Raw genomic sequence first — 24,879 nt, 5'->3', positions numbered from 1 at the left:
CCGCCCAGGTACACCCCCTCGCCGACTTTGAGGCGGCCTGCAGGACTGTTTACGCATTTCAGCTATGTTACATTAGTTTAAAAAAAATGTTTTCATGAAACAGTGTGGCAGAGAGGAAGAACCTATGTTTCACAAAATCAAGTCAGGTTCAAAATTAGAAGGGGTCTCTTTTTGTCATCTTTCAAATGGATTTTTACTCCCTTATGAATAAAGTTCATAACATTTTAACATTTAGTAAAACATATCAAGGAATATCATGCTTTTCATGAAAGAAAAAGTTCTCGTGTGAAAACTTAAGGTGCTTAGTGGCGCACCATTGGGTCCAGCATCACTGGTGAACTCTAAAGATGGTGCCCTCCCCCCATACCGTTTCATAGAAATTTATTAATATCAATAGCATTAACAATTTATTATGAAACATTAGAACCTAAGCAAAATATTCCTTCAGAAATAGGGGTTCGGAGGATTTCTCCCCTAGAAAACCCTCGAAATTGTAGTTTTGAAAACGCAGTTTTAGACGATATTTGATAATGGGAGGTTCGAGTGCCCTTCCCCGGCAAATTTTGCAATTGAATTTCTAAAAAACGCAATTTCAAAATTACCGTTCGAAAACGCAGTTTTAGACGATTTCAAGTGATGTTATGGGGAGGAGAGATTCAAAGCTCCCTCCGAAAACTTTTCGAAATTAAAGCTCCAAAAATGTTATTTTGGCCGACCTTCATTAGGGGAGGAGTTTTGGGGGACTGTCCATGTTTTTTCTTCTAAATTGAAGGGCAACTTTTAGTGGAGTAAAAAAATATAAAAAAATCTTGCGTTAGGATACAGAACAAAAACGGAATGATTCGTTTTCCTCTGCCTCTGAATAAATGTCTGTTCTCTAATCAGTTTCGGCTGTTGTGAACGATTTGACCCCTAGATATTTTCCAAAAATCGATCCCTCACTACTGTAATAATGGGAGAATGAAAATGAGAAAAAATGTTTATTAGCCGTAAGTTTTCAAGGGAAAGTGCCAATGATTTTTCTTTGACAAAGTGTTGTTGCTGTTTTGTGTATGGACAAACAGCCGAAAATTCACTTGTGGTGTCTGGTAATTAGTTTGCAGTCTGGTTAGTAGTGTCCAGCCTCAGGGGTCGTGCTTTGGCTCCCTTTTTCTGCCTCCGTCTGCAGAGATTACTACTCACGGAGTGCGGGCGACGTGGAAAGACTGGGGCGGTCATAAAAATAAGTCGAAAGGGGGGGGGGACTTGCAGGGATCGTATTGCAGATGAGAATTCGACGCTTTTTTAGGATGGCTGCTCAGCAGGAGGGGAGAAAAAAAGGTTTTGCAAAAAAAAAGAGTGAACCTATGTTGGATTTTGCAATGTCGCCCAGTTTGATTTTGCATCTTCTAGGTGACAGATTTTTTTTCACTACGCGACATTGGTATCGCGTAGTTCCTATGTTAAAAAATGCTCTGTTCTAGCGCCCAACGAAACACACCCAAGTGAAATGGAAAAAAGCTGCCTCCAGCAGTAACAAGAAAACGATAAATGCGTCACAGCAAACGACGTCCAAGCTGCATCACTGGCATTTGCCAAATTTGAAGAAAAGACGATGCGTCTTTATGAAAATGATGAATTCATCATTATTTACCTCTCTTCAAATCCGGATTTGAGTGTGGAACCGGACAAAATAGTGGAGAATGAACTGGAGCAAATCGAGAGCTACCGTGATGATTTCACCTCTGCGAAAGTTCGTTTCCAAGACTTTTTAAAAACTTTTGAAAATCCTTTGAAATGTTTAAAAAGAAAGTAATGGAAACATTGTTTGGAAAATGGACCTAGTGTTATAGCAATTTCTCGAAAGAGAAGCCTTGAAAATTGGCTCAATTAGAATCGCTTATATCTGCTGTTCTAATTAATTGAGAAAAATGAAACAAACATCATCTTGTTTGGGAAGGAAAACCCGTTCCAACGATATTTAATTTTTGGGGTGGGGGGGATTTTTTACCCTCTAATTAGGCGAAATTTAGCTTATTTAGTTAATTAGAAAAAAAAACTAATTCGAAATTTAGAATTTCGGCTTCGAGGTGCACGGGCCTGGGGTACGTTCGAATTCTTGTGACAAGTTTCAGGGCTGTAGGTGCTATGGGGTCTTCTGACCATCGGGTACAAACAAAGAAACACCGTCATCTTTATATATATAGATATCATGCCTATAGAATCTCTTAATAGAAGTTTGGTTTACTTTCGTCTTGCTCAAGCACTTAGAACTAAGAAACCGACGAGAGGCCATGTCAGCCTAGTCGGAAACTAGGGACCCAAGCCTTAGGGGACCCGGCGACACTGACGCAAAAAAAAAAAAAAAAAAAAAAAAAAAAAAAAAAAAGAGGAAAGAAAAGGTGGAAAGAAAAAAAAATAGAAAGGAATAAAGAAAAATGGGGTAAAAAACTCCGAATAAGGGGGCCTTGGAAGGTCCCGGGCAGTTTTGCAGCAAAATAATCTTATCCGAGACTCTAAAAATCATCTTATTACATATATATATATATATATATATATATATATATATATATATATATATATATATATATATATATATATATATACATAAATTTTGTAACCATTATTTTTCTTACAGCGATTTTTTTTATAGGTCGCCGAGAAATGTACCGGGTTATTGTGATATTGCTAAACATTTTTTTTAAAGGAAGAATGAAAGGAAAGAAACGAAAAATTATTAAAGTTTTTTTTTTTTTTTTTACTATTTAGTTGTAAAATTTAATGCGACCCAAACAGAGGCGGCCCACCGGACAAATACTCAGCTGCCCGCCTGGCCCATCCGCCCCTGATCTCAAAATTTGTCTTTCACAAATTTAGGTGATCAGTTAGACACTCATTTGCTCTGTTTAGAAAACTTTAGAGTGCCTCAGAAAAAATACGCATGCGCGCTTTTTCCTTTTGTCGAAGCCTCCATTCCTGAACAAATTTTTTAAGTTCCCACACCGTACTAGTCTAAACATCGCTTACACAAATAACTACTCCTCATTTTCCATTTATTTTTTCAGTCTAATTATAAAAGTTCATGAAATATAATGACACCTATGAGCGCTGTTTCATCTAAAGTTTGTGACTATAGAAAGAAAAAGAAAAAAAAATTCCGACAATTAAAGAAAAGCTTAAGACTTTATGTGTTTGAACAACTTTAAAATGCGTCGAAGATAGCACGACAATTAGGTATGAGTGAATCTTCCATATATAGGTACAATTAAATGTCAAAAAAAAAAAAAAAAAAGGAAATCCGGAAAAGTTTACCGAGTAGTATCTAAGCAAAATGTAAAAATTATGAAAATGGAAGCTGCTCTCGTATTGTGAATTAAAGAAACCGCGGGAAGAGGGGTGTTGCCGTAGACGGAAACGTTATAAAAGAACAAGTGAAGCAACTCTACTCACTGCGTGTTGAACACTGTATAAGAATAACGTTTTGATCACACAAGCATAAATCATCATCATCTTCACTTTTTTTAATAAACAAATATCCTTACTGGATCTACTGTACATTACAACTATAGTGCATTTGTTTTGTTTTTTTACTACATACTGTACGTACCGTACTGGTTTAATATTTACTTTCCCACTGATCATTGATTTTTTTTTTAATAGAAATAAAAATTCAATTTTTTATTCAAGAAACAGTAATGTATAGTTAAGAGATAGTTTTTAACAGTTTGAGGTGGTGTTTACAAGGGTCTAAAACTAAAACAATTGGGTGTGTTTATAAAAGTTTTTACACATACCCTTTTCTACAACGCGAAATTTCAACTTACGCGAGGGATCTTGGAACGCATCCCTCGCGTAAGTCGGAACTCGACTGTAATGCTAATTCGCATGACCTCGACCTTGACCTTCTAATTAAATTTCTCTTATCTGAAGTTGTTAGCGCTGAACGCTTACGTATCGCCAAATCATTTTGTTCGGTAGAAAAAGATAAAAATAAGGCTCCAAATATAAAAACTAAAATGGATGATACTAGCGGTCGGCTCCCGTTTCAACGACTTTGACTCTCTTGTAACCCAAACAAAAAAATTAAAAGGATCGAATTTTTACTGTTTATTTTTGTTCGAAAAAAAACTCATCGCAGCAGCGGCTGCTTTACGGCTCAAAAAATGTCCTTGCATGAAAGCAAAATGAAAGTAACAGAAACGAAAGCTTGTTTATCATGCCTTAGAATTAACTGTCGTGCAGATAGATGCGGAATGAGTGTCTTGTGCTTAGTTCGTTCGAAAAAATATTTTCCAATATTGTGTCCAAATGTATGTAAGGAAAATAAAAATTATTTTTCTTCTTGGGACAAAACAGAAACTAATAGTGTTCACCAGATCTTCCGGCTCGACAGACGTTTTGTTGCAAACACTTATGTGACACAAAAGTGTCACAATTCTATGCAAGCGCAAAAGAAGTTATCAAATAACAGCCCAAGTGTAGGATAGATGGCAGCACATGCAAAGCTTCTTCGAAAGTCGCCACAAAAATCAAGTTTTTCTTCTCATCACGTGACCAAGATCTCCCGTTGTTAGAGAAATCCTTTGTGTCGTATTTCGGAAGGAGGGGACGCCGACGCCATGGAGACCAAAAAAGCGAGGACAGCCGACTGTGCCTGTAGCGTGAGGAAAAGAAAATAATTCAAGAGGGCCCCTGAGCTGCTGGGTGCGAAAGGGGCCCTATAAAAAACTGTCCAGTCTGAACCATTCGCCGTGCAAAAGAATAAGCTGTCGGCAACGATGGATAAGGATAGAAACGCGGCCCTGCTGGACTTGCATCTCAATCGAATCTTCAGTCCTATGTGCTAGAAAGCCCCAAGGCTAAAAATGGTGCAAGATTCGTCTTCAAGTTCAGAAGCAATCATCAGCTCATAGAGTAAGTTCCGCAAAGGGCTCCGTGTGAGTAAAGTAAATTGAACTCCCCCCCCCCCTCCTTAAAGTGAATGTTCTTCATACCGGCGGCCAGCGGACGTCGACCCCGTGGCCACATGTTTCATCTCTGAATTTTAATGAGTGAAGTGGTGATGGGCGGGACTTTGATAGGCAGGGCCGTTTGGGTGGGGATACCGGACCTATAGTACCGGGGCCCGGAGCTTTGGAGGGCCCGTGAGGTTATGAAACTGTTTTCCAATAACTTGACCCGTTTCCTTGCACTGTCGAGGACTATCAAAGTACTCGATCGTTTTCTGTGACGAACTTGCTTTAAAATTGACCGAGAAGGCATTCGGTGAACCATAAGCACTAAAAAATATCTCAGTTCTTTTGCTTATGTCATTTTGATTATGTATCGATAAACGTAAAGTAGGAACAGAAGTCGAAGAAGAAGCAATACATCAAAGTACTGAACTCATACCCGGTGAACCTATTTCGAACAGAATTAATTTATAAACAGTTTTGGACTTTATTATTAATGATATAAACGCACGTTTTGAAGAAATGAAGGGAAATTGTTCCCTGTTCAAGTCAATACTCAAATATATGTCTTTTAATGTTAAAGCAGTGCAAAATGTCTATGTCTGATTGTCTATCAGCAAAGTATGCAACAATAACCTAAAAGCAAATTCGTAGTCCAGCAATATGTCAAAGTGTCAACAGTACAGTACTACAAAAGAAAACAAGCTAACTAATTTCCGCACGTGTGTAACTCCTTTATGGCACTTTGACTCAACAGGTGCTCTTCTTGCTTTAGAGGTCTGTTCTGCAGGAATTGTAAGTGACGGTGAATTAATTTTTCTCTCATAGTCACTTGTTTCTTTTTCATTCTTTCAAAATAAATTTCGAGTCATCTTTGAAAAAGCTTCGAGTTGAAGGAAGTTAACTTCTAGATATTGAGAATAATTAGCATAGAATTAAAGACAATAGGGTCGGGACTTGATAAAAACTTCGATTGCGAATCAACTAGGGGGTCGCAGGTTGCTTAGTTGGTAAAAAAGGAGTCGCGACGTGCAAAAGGTTGGGAACCACTGGTCTATATGCACTACTTGACTTCAAGATCTAATTTGTCCGAAGGGAATTTGAATTATTATTCGTTTAACTAAATTTAGAATTATAAACATTCTTTGACTCTAAATTGTTTGCAATGTCTGGAACCGATGACTCCGCTAGAACGCGGTACAACGTATCCTCTGCGGACTCAGGCCCGCCGGGACGAATCCCGGTGCGCCCTCCTTTTACGGCACCCCTTTTTTCATGTTTTTCATTTTGACTGCAAGTGTAAAATTTTTCTTAAATCGCAGCAAGTAGATTTCTTGAAACCATTATGAATGAAAATAATACAGTTAAGTAAAAGTATTAAAGTGTCAAACAATAAATGAATACGAAAGCGAACAATTCAGAGCTGTATCCGGGGGAGCAAGCCGGAGCTCTTGTCCCCACAGGGCCTGCTGCACTAGTTTTGCCGCCCCAAGCGATGTTGACAAGTGCCACCCCATGAGCATACGCTCACCGCTACATTTTGCGCTGCAAAAAAAAAAAAAGAAAAAAAAAGTCAAACTTCAGTTTTTTTTTCTCTCCTCCTTTTTTTCTTTGTCTCCTTACATTTTGCCATCATAAAATTTGCAGCCCCTAAAATCTGCCGCCTTAGGAGGTGGCCGCAGGTCAGCTACCCCAAGAGCCAGGCCTACCCCGGCCCCGGTGGAACTTCTAGGGGCGGCAAATTCTTCCTATTTGTGTTTCGCTGAACCCGTTATGTGTTTTCGTTTAAACTTGCTATGAAGACTTGATGAAAGGTGGATAGATGATTATCTTGATCAGTTAGGCACAAAAGGGTACAAAATCTAAATGCTCTTCCCTAAACTTCACCAAACATTGCCTGAAAATGCATTTTCATTCCTCCGATTTTGAAAAGTGCCCGAAGGAGAGCACCCACCTCCTAACCTAACGTCCCAACATATATCCCGAAATTGAATTTTTAAAACTGAAATTTGTCAGAAAGGATTGCGTATCGAAGATAGCCTGATTTTGCCGTCGTTATTCCAATTTGGAAAACTTTCCGAGGGAGATCTCCAAATCCTCCTGAACTTAACGTCTCTAAAATTAGCCTAAAATTGAATTGTCTAAACTTTTTTCTTGACAATTTTGAAAAAACTGGACTCCGTTCCCTCTCCCATTCCTTTCCTGTAAAGTCAACACCGAAAACTTAAAATTTTCAAATGCATAAGAGAAAAGAAGAATTACAGTTTTAAGAATTTCAGAGGGTGAACCTCCGAGCTCTCCCTTTCCAAAGATAGTTTAACTTGGACTAAGTTTCGAAAAAGATTTTGGGTGTCTCCTCCCTACCCCCCCCCCCCTTCCACCTAAACAAACCCACTTGCTGCATTTCTAAAACTTTGAAGTCAAACAACAACTGAAGCCGAGACGTCGAATCCCAAGCATCAAGCGTTATCCCCAAAGATAGTGCAAAAAAGAAAATAATTACGTCTCAAATACTTATACTCAATACAATTTGCAGCGAAAATCATCAAATGTATTCCTTTCACTGCCCAGCGACACAAAGATAGAGTTCAAAGTCGAAAAGATTCTTGAAAAACCTCCGAATTTTCCGCATTCCCTTAACGACATAAATTTGCGTTTTTAAAACTTTTATTTTGGAGAATGTACTGAAAGGGTTCGCGAGTGCCAAACGTCACCAAGATTACCTCATAGTAACTTCAGTTTTGAAAAATAATTGGAGGGAAACCTCAAACCTTCATTTGCTAAAATTAGCTATGTTCGACGTCAATTTAGAAAAATTCTCTGGGAGAAAATGCAGATCCTTAATTTTTTCCCCACAAGAGATTGACTTAAACTAAGTTAAAAAAAATCTGAAAGTTCGTTCGATCTGCGATTCCTCCTCCCTCCCCTATACCTTTTCTGTCTTTTCTCTGACATTCCACAGGTCGCCTAAAAGTGGCCTTTTAGTACGTGTAACTTTTGAAATCTCTCTTTCGTTCAAAGCAATAAATTGCACAAAAAAGAATTTTTCCGTTATAAATTTATCAAAGGTTTTATAAATTCACTCTAAATCTTCTTTTTAAATCTTGTTAGTTAAACGTTGATAGTTATTTAAAGAAAGATGGGTAAGGGAGGCAGCTTCAAGTCAAGACATTCCCCCAAGAATAATGCCCCTTTCTTCCTAAAAATTCCTCTCATTTCTCAACACAAGAAATCGTCTGCACGGCAATTTTCACGGCCTGAATTTCTAAAACTTTTCGAGGAAGTGAACCCTCGAGACCTCTAGCCCATGTCACCGAAGAAGTCCAAAATTTTGTATTCTGGAGCTTCTGTTTCTAAACACGGCCGAGAAAGATAACTTGATATCTTCCCTTGCATTACCAAAGAAGGTCTGAAATCAAGTTTTTAAAACTCCAATATCGAAAAACTTCCAGGGAAGATTACAAAACCTCTCCTCTCCCTAACATCACAAAAAGATAGCTCACGATTTCGTTTTTTGGACTTCAATGCCGAAAATTTTTCGGGGGAGATCCATCGAACCCCCCTTTTCACTGTTACTCTGAAAGTGGTAAAAAGAGATTTCATTCTGATATTACTACTTTTCATTTATAAAAAAACAGTACCATTAAGGATTTGATTTATTATCAATTTTAGCTTCTGAGTCCTCGAACGAATCTATGGTTCATCGGTTTGAATAAAGTTAATGGGTCCAGTATACTGTTGAAATTTTTTGTTCCATTCTTGACACTCGAAACACTTTAATTTTCATTTAAACCTTCACATACGTATATTGTTTTATGAAAAAAAAAGACATGCTTCATTTCTTAACTTCTCTTTTTTTAATTTTTTTAGTAGTTACTCCTTCCCTCACATAATGAATAATTTATCTCCTCCATTCCCTAATTACAGTCGAACCTCCATATATCGAACTTCCACAAATCGAAATTTTCTAGAAATCGAAATCCCAGCAAATTTCTATGTTCATCATATAGAAAAATAGTTTCTATATATCGAAAAAATCCCTATATATCGAATTTTTTTTCGAGACATTCGTAGATTTTTTTTTCCTCTTTAGACTGTTTGTCTCACGAAAAATGAAGGTAAGAGAAGAAAATTATATTCACTAAAGGTTGCTATGGAACACATAAGGAATCTCGGGTTGAAGAGTGTGTAGTTAAGTCATTGTTCCGTTCTGAAGTTCTTAAATTCCCTCAAGTTTATTTAAAATCTTAGTTGTAGTCAGTAACACTGTAAAATCAGCTACAAGTTATCTCTTTTGTCTGTTGATTATCATTCCTAGTCTTCTAAGCTTCAGTAAAAATCATTCAAGTTAAGAAGATTGATTTTTTACTTTTCTCTCAATCACATTCTTAAAACGAAAATCCCCTAACTTTTCGATCAAGTTGAATTGCCGAAGAATATGAAGATGTATGGTGACGTAAAAATGTAATTTCTGTTAATTTTTAAATCATTAACTTTCATTTAATCCGATGCTCGTATAAATTATAAATTGGGTTCCATACACAAAAATTGCTTTTAGTTTAATGTTTTAAAATACTTTTATGATAAAATAAGATCGTTTCCATTTATCGAAATTTCTATATATCGAATTTTTTTCCGGCTATTTGCTACTTCGATATATGGAGGTCCGACTGTATTGTAGGGATACACCCTTGACTTGAAAAGTCAGGTTCCCCCCAGCTTGTCCTTCAACCGCCCTCTTTGGGTGCGCAGCACGGGCCTGTGCGGCCTTAAACACATGTAAAGGCTTTAGCGGATCTTATTTTGACGTTGTGATTTTTTTTCGTTCACGTGGTTCCATCCTATTGCCTCTTGTTCAAAGAGAAGCACACTTTCATTGGCAATCCGGGACAATCGGTGGTAGTTTTTACGTGTATAAGAACAAAGCAGTACGAAACATAAACTGGTAGCGAAGACAAACTATTGGTTTAAAAAATTAGTACAAATACATATTTGAATAATTTATAGCTTATGTCACTCAGTAAGAACGCACCTTTCATATAGAGAAATAATTTTTCAAATGGGTGCAATAGTTTCGGAGATTACCTCGAACATATAAACATACATAAATCCACTCTCTCTCTTTATAATATTAGTATAAGTTATTTTAACAAGATCAAAATGACTCTTTTAATGTGGGGGGAATCGCCCATTAATATTACCCAGTCAGGGACTAAACAATATAATTGAAAAACTTTAAAACTAGTTTTTAACGATTTTTCTCTTTGCAAATAAATTCATCAAAGGCTGAAGCATATAGTGATTGAAAATGTTTTATTTTAACCGTTTTTGATCCCCTCCTTTTCATCGCTGTCCCACTTATTGACCGTGCAGAATTTAAATAGTTCTAGAAAAGTGTAATAAATATGTTAAAATGAAATTAAACCGTCTGAACCTTTCAGACACTCTGACGCCTTCTCGTCTTTGAGGTAGTCTTCATTAATAAAGACACGACTAGTAAACGTTGAAAGGAGTACGTCAAAAAAGTAATACATTCCTGTATCTTTTTCTATTTCTAGATGAATAAATTCAAATATTTCTCTTTCTTCTAAAAATTCTTATGTTCAATAAATAAATAAATAATAATAAAAAAAATTTCATGGGAACCCCCCCCCCCCCCCCTTTTTTTTTTGATGGCACAACTTTTGTGCAAAAATTGAATTACAAACTTAATTCTTTTTAGATTTTTGCTATCTATTATCACTAATTTTTGGAAGTTAAGACAGTAATGATGCTGAAATTCTCGTGAGCTCAAGTTTGGTTCATAATAATTCAATTTATTAATTTATTGAGAATAAAATCAATTATATTATTTGAAAATTTTTGATCCAACACGTCACACTTTTTAAATAACCGCAAGTAAATGAAAGGAAGAACAACTCATTAAAATTTAATTAGCAGTTAATTTTTGTTACAGTGGATGAAAAGAGATTCTGTGATGGGTGGAGTGACTGAAAATAGTTTATGAACATAGTCGTTACATTAAAAAAAAAAAAAGTTAATTTGAATTTTGACATCTTGAATTCAAATTATGTTTTTCGCAATCACGAGTGTGTATGTAGGCATGTGTGTGTGGGGGGGGGGGTGTTTGTGTGTACGGGGTATGTTTGTTTGTGTCTGTGTGCTGGCATAAGTGTGGGGAGGGGGTATGTGTATGTGCAGTGGCGTAGCTAGACCCGACTTTCGGGGGGGTTACTTCTTTTATTTATATATATATATATATATATATATATATATATATATATATATATATAATATATATATATATATATAATATATATAATATATATATATATATATATATATATATATATATATATATATATATATATATATATATATATATTATATATATATATATATATATATATATATATATATATGTATAATCGCTTGGAATTTTTTCCTTTTCTTCTTTTTTTTCTTTTTCTTCTCTCTTCTTTTTCTCTTTTTTTTGAGACTAACTTTTCGGGGGGGGGGGGTTTGTCCCCAAACCCCCCCCCCTTAGCTACGCCCCTGTGTATGTGTGTGTGGGGGGTATATGTATGTGTGTGTAGGCATATGTGTTTGTGTCTGTGTGCAGGCAGGAATGTGTGGGTAGTTGTGTGTATGTGTGTGTATGTATGCGTGTGTGTTTGTTTGTGTATGTGTTTGTGTGTGTAGGTGTATGTGTGTGTAGGTGTATGTTTGTATAGGTGTATGTGTTTGTGTGTGTGTGTATGTGCGCGTGTGTGTCCACGGTAATGGTGCAGAGGGTGGCATTGGGAAAATAAAATGATAGGACATCAAAAACAGTCAAATGAAAGCAATAAGCAATCGTGATTGCTCAAAAAAAAAAAAAAAAATATATATATATATATATATATATATATAAACTTTCCCGGCTGGCTGAAGCATTCAAAAATGAAAGATGATTACATAATTCCGTTACGAAAATAAATTATATGACTGATAAAGGCGGTGAAGATCACATAATGTAGCCAGCATCCATCTTGCTCACTCTACAGCCGCTTCTGGTAAGTTGTTCCAAGTGCCTATCAACCCTTTTAAAATTGTAATTTTTCCTAATTTCCGAGTTAGCCGGAGATTTGAATAGCATAATACATTGACCCCTTGTTCTGCTGGTGCAAAAGTTAAACCCATTAACATCTTTTATTTTGATAAATTTAAACAAACTGAACCATGTTACCTCTCTGACTCTATCCTTTGCTCCAAGCTTTTTCATATTAAGCCTTTTAAATATGCTATCATAATTCATAATCTAATTCAGAAACCCCATTTATTAGCCTAATTACTGACAGACCTTCTTTCAAAGTACGGAGATACGTATATGTAAAAGTAAGAATTGAGGTTGATTTTGAATCACATCATAGCGGTGTGTTTTGAGTTCTGTCTATCAGTTAAAAACGAAAACAAATGAAAGTAACTTTTGTTTCTCATAATAATTAGCACCAACCCAGGCAACGCCGGGTATTTTTGCTTGATTTTTCTGTGCTATATAAGTTTTTTTGAGGAATTGTACCAAGAAAGGCGGTAGGCCCGTGTAGATAGAATTCATACATTTAATTATCTAAAAGATATGCTGCTTTAATAAGCACCCGAGCAACGCCGGGTAATAAGCTGGTTAGATATAAGATAATAAATGTTGTCTCACACGTACAGCACAAAGATAATTAAATTACATCTATCAGGGCAAAAGTGGGAGTCGAAACTGCTACTTCCTTACTAGGGTGGGTCGAAAAAAGGAAATTTTCGAGAAGCAACTTCTAATAGCAAGTAAAAGTTGTGTACTGCCATCCTAATCATGGGAAAAATAATGAGAAAAAAAATATTTATGTCTTCAGATCGCGCATTGACACCAAAGTTTGAAAAAAAAAAGGTAAAAAATGGTAAATTTTCAAATATTTTTATAAAAATGAAAATGTTCAAAATTTTTGTTTTAACACCGTTTACATGCTTCCTTTTAATACTTTCTTCGTGTATCTTTGAAAATATTTACATTCATTTGCAGTTTTTAGTTCGTGCACAAGCCGCAAAGTTACGTGAAATCAACCAAAAATTGACGTTTTTAGCTTGTTTTGCATATTGGAGTATTTCTTCTTTTAGATCATAGTTATGTTTTTTTTTACAATAAATGTGCATTAAACAGCTCTTGGCTGAAAATGCAATTGTATTTTATTTCATTAACAACCCAGAACCCACCGCAAGTAGATGGTTGCACTTTGTGTTCCACCCTGCATTTCCGTAGAATTGTTTTGTGCAGGAGTTATATATTTGCAAAGTAACTTGCACTGACAATAACTGTATGATTTTAAACAATTTTCTACGTTTTGAGCAAGATTTGAACTTACGACTCAGTTTTGGCATTGATTTTTCCGAATAAAAAGTCTTTCAGATAAATCCATCTCTTGCGTCTAATACCTCAAATGAATTTCTACAGATTCACTGATCAGTACTACAATCCTTTCACCTTCCCGAGTGTGATATGGGAATTTCGAAAATGCATACTTAAGCAAATGTCTAGTTTCCAGAAGTGAATGTCCACTTTTACACATCATCACTGAAATGGAGGAAAATAAATCAACTTATATTTTGAAGCTTCAAATCTTTATGTTTGAGGAAGAAATTCTCCTATAGTTGTAGACGTGTTTTGTGATGGATAATCTTTTGCGTTGTGTATCATATTGTCCACTACCATGACCAATAACAATTTCTCAAAAATAGCAAAGTAAGCATTTCTTTGAATCACCAGATCCATAATGTTCAAAGGATCATCAAGCACGTACTTATAGATTTTTTAACATTAAATAAGTGTACAGGTCCATGTTTCACGGACGTTTGTTGTTTTCTTTAAATTTTAATTTTTATTGAACCATAGATGCATAATTTTTAAAGATATAATTTACAAGTGTCCTCATTCCGTTATAACTATAGTAGTTAAGTTTAATAAATATACAGACCCAGTACTCCGTTAGCACGTGTTAATGAATGCGAATGACTTAAAGGTCTTGGTTTTGGGAGATCGAGTATCTGTATTACATTGAAAATATACTTTTGCACTCTTTTTAAGTTAGTTTTAAAAGTTCGATTTCTTCCGACCGAGTTCTATTCAAGTTTATACAAAATAGTTGAAGCTTTACCCATAATTCAGTTCTTGTTCTTGTTTTACACTCCAGGGGCCTTACAATGATTGTCTCTAGAACGAAGTCGCTAACGAGAAAATCAGTTTTTCTCGATGCGTGACGTCACTTTCCGTGAGGTGTTCCTTTTTGCCACAATGAAGCTGACGAAAACGGATCGGTGCCGACTTTAGCTGCCGAGAAAGAAGATTCTCATCTCACCCGAGTGACAGTCGGTGAGTTCGTGTTTTCGACAGTGAGAATTGAGGATTGTTTACCACAATAAAGATGGCCGAAGCGCTGATGTTAGCGATAATTCAAGAAGAGGATGCAAGAAGGAAAATCCCACGGAACCGTTCACAATTTCGTACGAATTGTTTCACTGCTCTCGATGATGGGGAATTCGTTAAGCATTTCAGACTAACCAAATCTTTGACTCTTAATCTTATTGAGGAGTTAAAGCCCTACATTCAAACACGATCAACAAGGAAGGATGCGATCACAGCAGAACTTAAAGTAAGTGTATGCTTTATTAACATTAATGCCTTGTTTGAATTTCCCTTTGAAAACTCTTATATCGTCAGCACCATGTTAACTAACGAATGTAAAAATTGGCACTTTTGAGGAGAGCCAAAACACTGACTATAACTTTTTTCCACCTGATGCTTTTAGTTATTTTCAATTTTATAAATGTTATAGATACCTTCAAGCGCAAAACTAATTAAGTCACTGAATTGAAGGCTAAGTATCGAATATGAAATTTCATCGCGTTGAAAAACGCGATTTTTCACATTCGTTAGTTTAGCATGGTGCTGACGATATGTAACTGAACTTTCTTTTGTGTTTCTTTATTGCAGTTGCATTATATTTATAATATAAATTTAAATGTAACTATTACTTGATTAAACACTCCTCTATTTCTAAGTAATTGTTTGACAAGTATGTACTAGTTTACGATTTTTGTTTGAAGTTGCCCTTGTCGAACAAAATTTTTTTGCAGTGTTCTGCAATATACTTCATTTATTGAAAATGTTCTGCTTGAACTATTGGCTTGACGTGAGCTTGTGATAAACACATATAATTAAAATGTGCCGCATAATATCCAACATCCGAGATTAATTGCAAACTGACTCCTCCCTCAATTGATTTGAAAAAAAAGAAATGATTTAACCCTCGTTTTTCAAGCAATATCCAAGCTCATTTGATCTATTTTATGATAATAATAATAAGTCCTTTTCCTTTTTATCGCATTAGTGTGTCGTCAAAGCTCTCACAGAAGTGTCAAGAGTGCTCACAAAAGAATTATGGATGAAGTTGCACCATCAAACATTTTTTTATGGGGGAGGGGGGGGGATTTTAATAATAATTAAAAGTAAATAAATAAGGTTTTTAAAACATAAATATAGCAAAGAAAAGGGGGAATGATGGCTGAGGAAATTTTTGGAAGGGAATTTGTACCAATTGAGCTTGGGAAATGGGGAGGGGGCATGGCACCCCTGTGAAGGGGGTGCAGTATGATGTCCACACTGCCCTACTCCCATTCCCCTTTTGGCATATTTTTCTTATCTATACCACTGGGACTTTCTATGTGACGTGGAGCTCTGTATAAATTATATTCTAAAGAAAAAGCTAATTTATAGCTGATAAAGGTTATGTTGAACATTTAAGTTTGTCACTGAAAATGATTACATTATAAACTAATATTAAACTGTTCCTTTACAGGTTCTATGTGCTTTAAATTTCTTCGCTGGCGGGGGATACCAGAAAAGGGTTGGGAATGATGATTACATAAAGGTCACGCAGCAAAGTGCCAGCAATTGTATTCGGCAAGTGTCCCAAGCAATGTCGCAGCATCTCCTTCGGAAATTTGTGCAATACCCAAGTGATCAGAGGTATGTATACACCTTTCAATATATAGATTATTCTCAATAACTCAAAGCTTAATAACTTGAGTCTTTATAATTCAAATCTGTCAAAGGCATTTTAGTGATTTACGGATTATTTTAGTATTTACTACTACTTTTTTATTACTATATTTTATGATTTTGTGGAGCTGTTGAGTCATAAATTATATTAAAATGGAAACCAATCATTAAAGAAATTCACATTAACATCCAGTGAGACTGAAAGATATGTAATAAAACATCATTATACATGTTGGGAAACTATTTTAGTGCATTTCATTTTTTAAATATATGCAAGTAAGTGTTACTCCCCTAAGTAGAAGAACAAAGATGAAAAAAAAAAAACTCTCATTTTGGTAGACTACTAGTAGTGTGAGAGGTAAAATGCATTTCATTCTAAGTGTCATTTAAATTTGGATGCAAATATTTCTAAACTTTTACTTCAACTAGTGTGTATATATAGTTGTTAGATTAACTTTGTGTCCTGATTGTTATTTTTCAATTCATAGAGCACAAGAAAATATAAAGGAGGAGTTCTTCAATTACTGTGGAATAGGAGGCGTACTTGGTGCAATTGACTGCACACATGTAGCAATAATTGGCCCACCTAATGATGGCTTTCACCAGGAGCGGAATTATGTCAACCGTAAAGGCTGGCATTCCCTAAATGTACAACTAGTAAGTAACAGCTTTGGTTTTTTTTAGGTTCATTTACAATATCAGATTTTTAGTATGCTATAATAATTGGTAGATTAGTGAAAATTGTTGGCAGCAAAGTAATTCTTTCCTTGAAATAAAACTCATAGTGTTAAGCTTACCAAATTTCTGTAACATTTAACTGTGACACCGGAATGTACCCCACCCCTCCAATTTGATGGGAATTCAAGGGTTACACTCTTGGATGGTTTTATGAGTTGTTTATAAGTTTTCTCTCTTATGGGATGATTTTCCCTTTCTTTAAAACTGAGATTGAACAGAATAGAAGTATGAAATAATCAGGGAATGAGTGAATTCTAGGAAAAACTCAGACAAATTAAGATTTTTTTAAAGCAAGTATTATGTGATCTGCAATATTGTAACAACATTCTGCATGAGATGCATGTTAGCTTGTTAATACTATTTGCTTATTGAAAAAAATGATGCATGAAAAAAAATTTTTTTTTCATTTTAAATTTTTAGATTTGTGACATGGATACAAAAATCTTAAATGTTGTGGCTCGTGCCCCTGGTTGTACCCATGATTCCTTCATCTGGCGTTCTTCAAATTTGAAGACGGCATTTGATGAAGGAAACAAAATCCATGGTGATGGGTGGCTCTTAGGTAAGTAGTGTGATACTTTTTCTGTGTATTATCTATCTATTGATATCTATTACGAATCTATGCAAATTCACATTCAGTATACCTGCATTAGCTAACGACACTTTCCAAATTCAAAACACAAAAAGCATGTCGGCTTGGGTAATTTCTTCCCCTATAATAACAAAATAATTTATAAAATATATTTAGTGAGACTCTTGTCCTTATTAAAGAAGATAATTCATAACATTTCTGAAATTTATTGATGGTTAATGACTAAATTTAGAAGCCCGCTCTGAACGATATCAACTACACATAGCACCTTAACTGCATGATGTTATTAAAATATTTTCTGTAAGTTATAGGAAAATACTTTGAATGATATATTTTTATAAATTTATGTTCTATATGTCTGCATTGCATTCCCCCCCCCCCTTGCAGCATCAATTAGCCAACCACATACCACCAATGGTAAGCATACCACAGGCTGGGAAACTGCGATTTAATATAGTGATCACCAATTATCGAGACCTTCCGCTTCTTCAAATAGCTCAAGTATTCCATGTAAAAATGCGTATTAATGTATGAAAATGTATAAATTAATGCTTCAGTTACTCTGAATGTGGAATTCTCTTTTGTTAGGTGACGCTGGTTACCGGCAAGAACGACACTTACACGTTCCAATAGAAGGTGCCATCCCAGGATCGGATGAAGATAAATATAATGCAGCTCATGCAAAAGGCAGGTGTGTGATAGAACGATGTAATGGCATCCTGAAAAACAGATTCAGGTGTCTCTTAAAGGATCGTGTGTTACATTACCTGCCTGAAGTTGCAGCGCACATTACAAATTCATGTGTAATTTTACACAATATGTGTGTAGAAGATAACATATACTGGGAAGATGCAGTTCTCGATGAAGAGGACGAACTGTTTGATACCGTCGAAGATGATGATGAATAAAAGTTTTAAAAAATTATGAATTTCTACAGTTTTCTTTGGTTTTGGTGAATTTCTTGCACACAAATTGGTAATAACTTAACATATTTTGTTTTATATATATTGAGCTACATTATTTTCATAAACATGGAAATTTTAATATGATAATTTTTAAAGTAAATATTTGAAATTTATTGAACCTATAATAACCTATAATATTGAATATTGAACCTATTAATTCACTATATCTCTTTATAATATTAGTATAGATAGTGATAATGTTTTTTATACAATTTCCCTACTACCTTCCTTTATGTATATTTTCAACTTCAGTAGAATTATATTGCTATCAAATTCTGCACACAGAATACTAAACATAGGGTAGAAAAGGAGTACTGTCACACGAGACATGTTTGAACAATACATATATTGTAAAATTAACATTTTCATCATGTTTTATAAAATCAACACATATTAAACAATATAGTTGAACCTTGTGAAACCAACTCCCAGGGGGCATTTTCAATTCGTTGCAAATAGTTTTTTCTTGGCAGTAATTAGTTATGTATGTTCAAAATCACGAGGTTCGACTGACATTTTGATGAATGGAAAAACTTATATTTTCCAACACAATTGGAATGTTTGACTGTTGAATCCAAAATCAGATTTTTCTCTTGCTGTCTGCTTAAAAGCTTTCTTAGCTCCTTCTCTTTTGAAATTTAATTACTTGTTATCGAAATTCTCATCTAAAGAAATAGCTTATAAATAGTTTCCAGAACCATTTAGTATTGTAATGAATTCAGCGAAAAATATGTGCTTGACCTTTATAGACAAAGCAATTATTAATCATCATTTCTAGTTGTAAAAATGACTGAAAAAAAAAATAATTCACACACGTTTAATTAAAAGCTGAAATATTTTGTGACACATGATGATGTAAAATTTTATTTTTGTCATGAAAAACTAACCTTAGGAGAAGTTTCAATAAATCTGTCAAGAACAGCTGTCTTAATAGTTTGGGACCCAAAGAAAACTTCAAAATAAAGGTATATTCGAGTTGTCGAAACACAGGGTTGTACAAGTTTCGGCCAGTGGTGGATTTAACCATGGATAAAATCAATTTTATCCAATTTTGGCCATGGTACAAACAAAACTGTATTTAATTAAAAAACTTTCTACTAACAGATTCATCACATACATACAAGTGTTAGTGTATTTTTACTTAATTTAGTTTTGATCAGTTTTTTTGTGGTTAAATCCAATTTTGGCCAGTTTCGGTTTTAGCTAGCGGCATGGATTAAATTAATTTTGTACGGTCATAACTACAACCCTGTTGAGATACGACTGTATAATGATATTTGCCAACCCAGATAAATACAATAATAGCTGGGTTGGCAAATTAAATTGATCAAAACAATTAAATTATTTTATTGTTTAAAGATATACAGCTTGCCAGTCTTGAAAGAATCACCGATTCGTAGTTTGGCTTGGAAGGTAAAAACTTTTGAACTCCTTTTTAACATTTTAAAGTAACAAGGTTACCAAGATATTTTATCTAACTTATAAGTGAGAATCAAAATAAGGCCTTTTTTGAGAAATAAATTTATTTACAAAATACTACACCTCATTCAAATTTTTTTTTTAAAATTTCTAAAACAGCTTCAAACGCTTGAACTTGTCGTTCCAGCAATGTCAACTGCACTTGTTCCAGTGCCAGACGATGACTGTCGATTTGATTCCTCTCCCTTAGCGCTTCAGCGACCTCTTTGGTGGCTGCCGCCAAGGAACTTTGTGCATCCACAAGTCTCTTTCCATTTTCCGGCCGGATCACAACGGGCTTCACCCGTTTTTTTTGGCCGATTGCGCTCTTTTGGTCAAACGAGCGAAGCCTGATGTCACCAGCCTGGCTTGTTGATGCGGCAGGGGTGCTTGGTAGAAATTCATGCATATTGGAGGTAGCAGGGGTACTTGGCAATTCATCCATGACGCCTTGACTGGGCCCCGGGGAAGTTGCCTCCAGCTGGCTGGGCAGGATAAATAAGGAATTAGCAGCTGAAGGATCACTCTCCATTGAATAAGTGATTTCCATATACCCCTGAAAGAGATAAATGAAATACCATTATCTAAGCAATATGAATTATCTGTAATATTTCCAAGCAGAACAATTTTCGAATGCTGCTAGACATCCATATACTTGTTTCGATTACTGGTGGCAAGAGGCGAGGCTTTTCAGTTGATGAGACGACTTCTAACATTATTTTAAATTGTGTGGCAGGACCCGTGCTATGGATTTTTCAAGTTACTAGTCAGTAAATTAGCCAAAGTTCAAAATCTTTTACCAAAGGTTGAAAGTCTTAGTTAAAATTTGTTGTAATTAAGCTTTGTCTATCATTTTCCCAATGATTATACAGATATTTTCCTCAGTGGAAATTAGATAATTTTCAATTCACCAATACTTGAACCAAAACAGAGTCAAGGGCTATGTGTGGCGAAGCTACCCTCAATGTTAAATTTAAAAAGTACTTTTAACGTTGCTGATGGCAATACTGTGACATAAAATAATACTAATCAAGATTTCTAAGGTAAATATAAAGTCATTGTATCTCTTCCAAATTTCTTGATGAAACTAACCACAAAGAAAACAATTAGAAAAAGGAAATTGTACAAACAGTTATCAGCAGTATTTTGACAGTAAAATATGAAAATGGAATTGGCTACTAAACTGGCATAGACCGATTTGAATCATTTAAGCAATGAACTTAAGTATTGGTAATTTCTATTAAGAAACTCTCTATCACAACATAATTTTAAAAATAACAAAAATATCAAATATTTTGAAATATACCTTATACTGTAAAAAAAAAAAAAACTATTAATATAAAATACCATGGAAATTTAAAATAAGAAAACTATCATATAATTTGGGAAATTTAGTATAGAAACAAAATTCGAATTTGGAAAATCAACTTTTTAGAATGCAAAATCTTTAAAAATATTTCCTGAACCAAAAATATTTCTTTCTTCTAACATTTCCTTACTTATAGGCAATTCTTTACTGTTTTTTGCTCGTTCTGATAGGCAGGACCAATAATTATTGCAATTTGGGTTTCATAAACAATCAGAAAACAGAATTTTTTAGCAATCTAGTAAACAAGGAAATTCAGATGTCCAGGATTGCGATGGTCCTGAGCATTCCGGATAATCAGTTCTCTACTATACTTTGTGCAGCTTGGGTTAGCAAGTTGTTGACATGTGTTAATTTGTATTTGAAATTTAAATTTATACAAGAGATAGTATTCTCATTTTGAATTATAAATACTCAAGTCTGCAACAGCAAAAAGCTCATAGCTCTTATAAGACCTAAGTTTAACCAGTGCTGTGAGGAAAAGGTTGAATAGAAATTTAAAAAGAAATTATAAATATTACCTCTGGTACAGGTTCACTTTCAGGGACTGGAAGCCCATTCGCAGCGTCAAAGCCAATTAATGCCAGTACCCCCCCCGCTCCTCCTGTGAGGTCAGCTCCCTCTCTGCTGGCACCGATCCTCCGCCAGTTTTGGATCGTTCCTTCCGCAAGATCATGTGTTTGGATTTCACTGCACTTTTATGGTCTGACCAGCACTGAAATTTAACAAAAATGAAATATTTAAACTAATTGAACATCTAATAACATAGTTCATAATTTAATTCTAAGTTTATTTTCACAAGTAGTTCCAAAATGCAAATCGTTGATCAGAAAATGACTACTATGTAAATTTTCATAGCTTGAATAGCAATAAAGTTTACCCTCATTCATGATTTGCATATTTAAAACTGCTAGCTAGCAAGTGAGCCTTGTTAAGATTTCGACAACTTCCAAAAGCTCAAGCCAGACAAACTTTAATAAATATTAATCCTGATTTTTAAAAAAAAATTCTTTTGACTATCCAAGGGAGAAACCTTTTTTGCAGAAGAAATTTCCGAGAATTTTTTATTTCCCCAAATCATATTTTCTTTTACCAAATTAATGATTTCGTCGCATTAGGTGAGGTGGCAAATGCTAAGGGCAGGTCGTGCTTCTTTTCTCAAAGTCTAAGAGACTTAAGTAAAATCATTTTGCTATAATGAAATTTTTTTATGCTCTGCATTTGAAACTACTGCTGGTCCACTGGTCCTAGACCAGTGAAGCTCGCCTCGAACCACTACAAAAAAATATTCAGAGGTCTGTGTGATCACCAATTTTTTGTACATTAAAGAAATGTGGTTTGTCATTTAGCGTTGAATTTAGCACGGACCAGTATCAGTGTTTAAGCTGGGTTCAAAAGTTCTTTAGCATAAAAGCTAAAATTGAGGGGAAAATGTTAGCAAAATGCTAAAATGTTACACATTCTCATATATTTATATATGTCTCAGTATGTTTCATCTCCAGTTCAAAATAAAATTCATATTTCATCTGTGACATCTTTGAAGAAATAAGTACAACAGCTATTTTTTTAAAACATAAAATAAAAAAAAAGAAAACACGATTGGTGTTTAGAACGTTGCAGTCCCCTCCTCCTAATAAAGCAGTCATTCAGGGGACATAATGCTGGATAAGACTAATAGTTATTGAACTTAATTGTAGTTTTAACATCTTAGCTAAGATTTAAAAAAGATTAAGTTGATTATCGCTATGCATGCTTCCTCTCTATTATCATACATTTCTTCTTTTTTCAAAAAATTAATTTATTTTTTATTTGAGCAAAAAAGCGAAAATGCATTGCTTTATTTTTGCAATTCAGATAGTGTTTTCGCATTATGCGAAAAATGCGACCGTAGCGGAAACCCTGACCAGTATATATTCATGTTCACTGGTCTGAAGGACCAGTAAAAATTTTTTAATAATTCCCAACGTCGATATTGATGCTATGAATATTGAGTTTCTCTGTTACTTTGAGTTGAGAATTACCAATCTTTGATAAAACAAGATTTTAGCAGTAACGGATTTCACTAACACACGTTTTTACTGTATGTTTATTTTAAGTTTTGGAGCTTGTACCTTTTGTACACTTTTATTGCCGTAAATTGTTTTTCAAACATATTCCTTTGCTTACGTGTCATCAGAAACATTCATGCTGGGAGGTCACAGCAACCTCCCTTTCAGGCGACCCTGCATGCGACCAAGAAAATATTACTCTTTGTAAGCTACAGTAAATTAATATAAAGTTGAGTCTCGATAAGTCTAAAGGGATCCGCTAACAGCTTTGAGTTACTAGAAGTTCCAATTATATGACATTACTACAGCGTTCACAAGAGTTGCAGCTTTTTTGGGACCTAAGGGTCCCAAAAAAGCTGCAAGTTATAAGACTTAAGAGTTATCAAGACTCCACTGTATTTTAAAAAATAGGATAGGGGTGGGGAGGGAGTCAACCTTAAACTGAATAAAAATATGTTTTAAAACAGAGGCCATTGAAAATAATTCTTTATTCCGAATGTTTTGTCTCACAATTCGGAAAATAAAAAGATAGGATTGATAAGATAAAATTTTCAAAAATTGTTACAGTGATGCTTTAAGCATGATCTCATTAGATGCAGCTATTTCATATTTTATCATTCTGCAAATTCAAAATCTCCCCCCCCCCACCTTCCCCCTCAAAAACAGTCTGTCCCCCAACTGAAAATCTTATGTTTTAATTTTCAACAAATAATTGTTTTTCTTCAATAAGCACACGAAGAGGAGTCACAAATGTGATAAAGTAACAAACTTATAAACTCCTTCATTTATAACCTTTTGCCTCTAGTTGCCACTCTATTGTTCTGGGACAGTGCTGAAGAAAATGAGAGATTTTTTCTGAAAAAAATCGTTTCCAAATATAAAGCTTTGAAGAACTGAAACTAATGTATAAAAATTCATTGAACACATTACATCCTTTTTAGCAACGACTCTTCAACGTTACAGAATGGAAACTACGTTACCTGATTAATAACATATTAGCATAGCATTTAAAAATACATGGTTTGATGAAATAAAATTAGACAATAGAAAGTACTTAAGTACAATGCTGTAGCTGAAAAAAAATTATTCGGGACCACTCACCAAAAGAAAGGTGGTTGAATTATATTTACAAGATTAAAAAATATATATATTTCCGATAAAAAGACATAAAAAGCTTGAGTAACATGAAATGACTTACCTTTTGCCACGATTTCACATTTTTCTTCGCACCTCCTGCTGCGTTCAATTTCTCGGCCAACTTTTCCCAATCCCTTTGCCTGTCGACATTCGAATAGTTGTTTTTTATTTTTCCACTATTTAAATTGGAATTCTGTTCCATTTCTGAAACAATCATGCTTATTTGTGATTTTTTAACCCGTATGTTTTTCGGCGCAGACATTCTATTTCTCTACACGACACGTGCGTCTACTGCAGCGATTTGTTTGTGTGAGAACAGAACTATCATTTGATTGGTCGCTTGTTCTCGATATCGATTCACTGGAGAACGGATGAAAAATTCTCACTCAAGGCTTTGGTGGTAGCGAAAAAAGAGGCAATCGACTATTTTCTCGGCTGTTCGCGCTTTCCGTGAGGGAGAAATAGTCGTCACCAGAACTAAACGTTACTATCATTGTAATGCCCCAGCTGTTGAAACTGTTATTTAACTGGTTAGTGAGTCAGTAGGTTGAGTATTTTCGG

At 34.9% G+C, this 24,879-nt stretch overlaps 1 protein-coding gene across 1 annotated transcript; it reads left to right on the top strand.

Moving 5' to 3' along the window:
- The first annotated feature begins 14,377 nt into the window (after positions 1-14,377).
- Positions 14,378-18,252, top strand: LOC129231179 (putative nuclease HARBI1). Its single transcript, XM_054865426.1, has 5 exons — positions 14,378-14,605; positions 15,812-15,981; positions 16,503-16,671; positions 17,173-17,314; positions 17,933-18,252. Exons 1-5 carry the CDS (start codon positions 14,378-14,380, stop codon positions 18,250-18,252), a joined length of 1,029 nt encoding a protein of 342 aa, XP_054721401.1.
- Positions 18,253-24,879: the final 6,627 nt, after the last annotated feature.

This window comes from Uloborus diversus, chromosome 10, assembly GCF_026930045.1.
Source record: "Uloborus diversus isolate 005 chromosome 10, Udiv.v.3.1, whole genome shotgun sequence".
NCBI classification, from domain to species: Eukaryota; Metazoa; Arthropoda; class Arachnida; order Araneae; family Uloboridae; genus Uloborus; species Uloborus diversus.
The sequence above is the reverse complement of the archived record's forward strand: the minus strand, read 5'-3'. Positions and strand labels throughout refer to the sequence as shown.

Bases quoted from the DNA above. Each gene is read 5' to 3' on its own strand.
- LOC129231179 (XM_054865426.1), top strand. From the start codon at position 14,378: ATGGCCGAAGCGCTGATGTTAGCGATAATTCAAGAAGAGGATGCAAGA. The intron at 15,982-16,502 runs GTATGTATACAC...TTCAATTCATAG, and splicing joins CAATACCCAAGTGATCAGAG to AGCACAAGAAAATATAAAGG. The intron at 16,672-17,172 runs GTAAGTAACAGC...TTAAATTTTTAG, and splicing joins ATTCCCTAAATGTACAACTA to ATTTGTGACATGGATACAAA.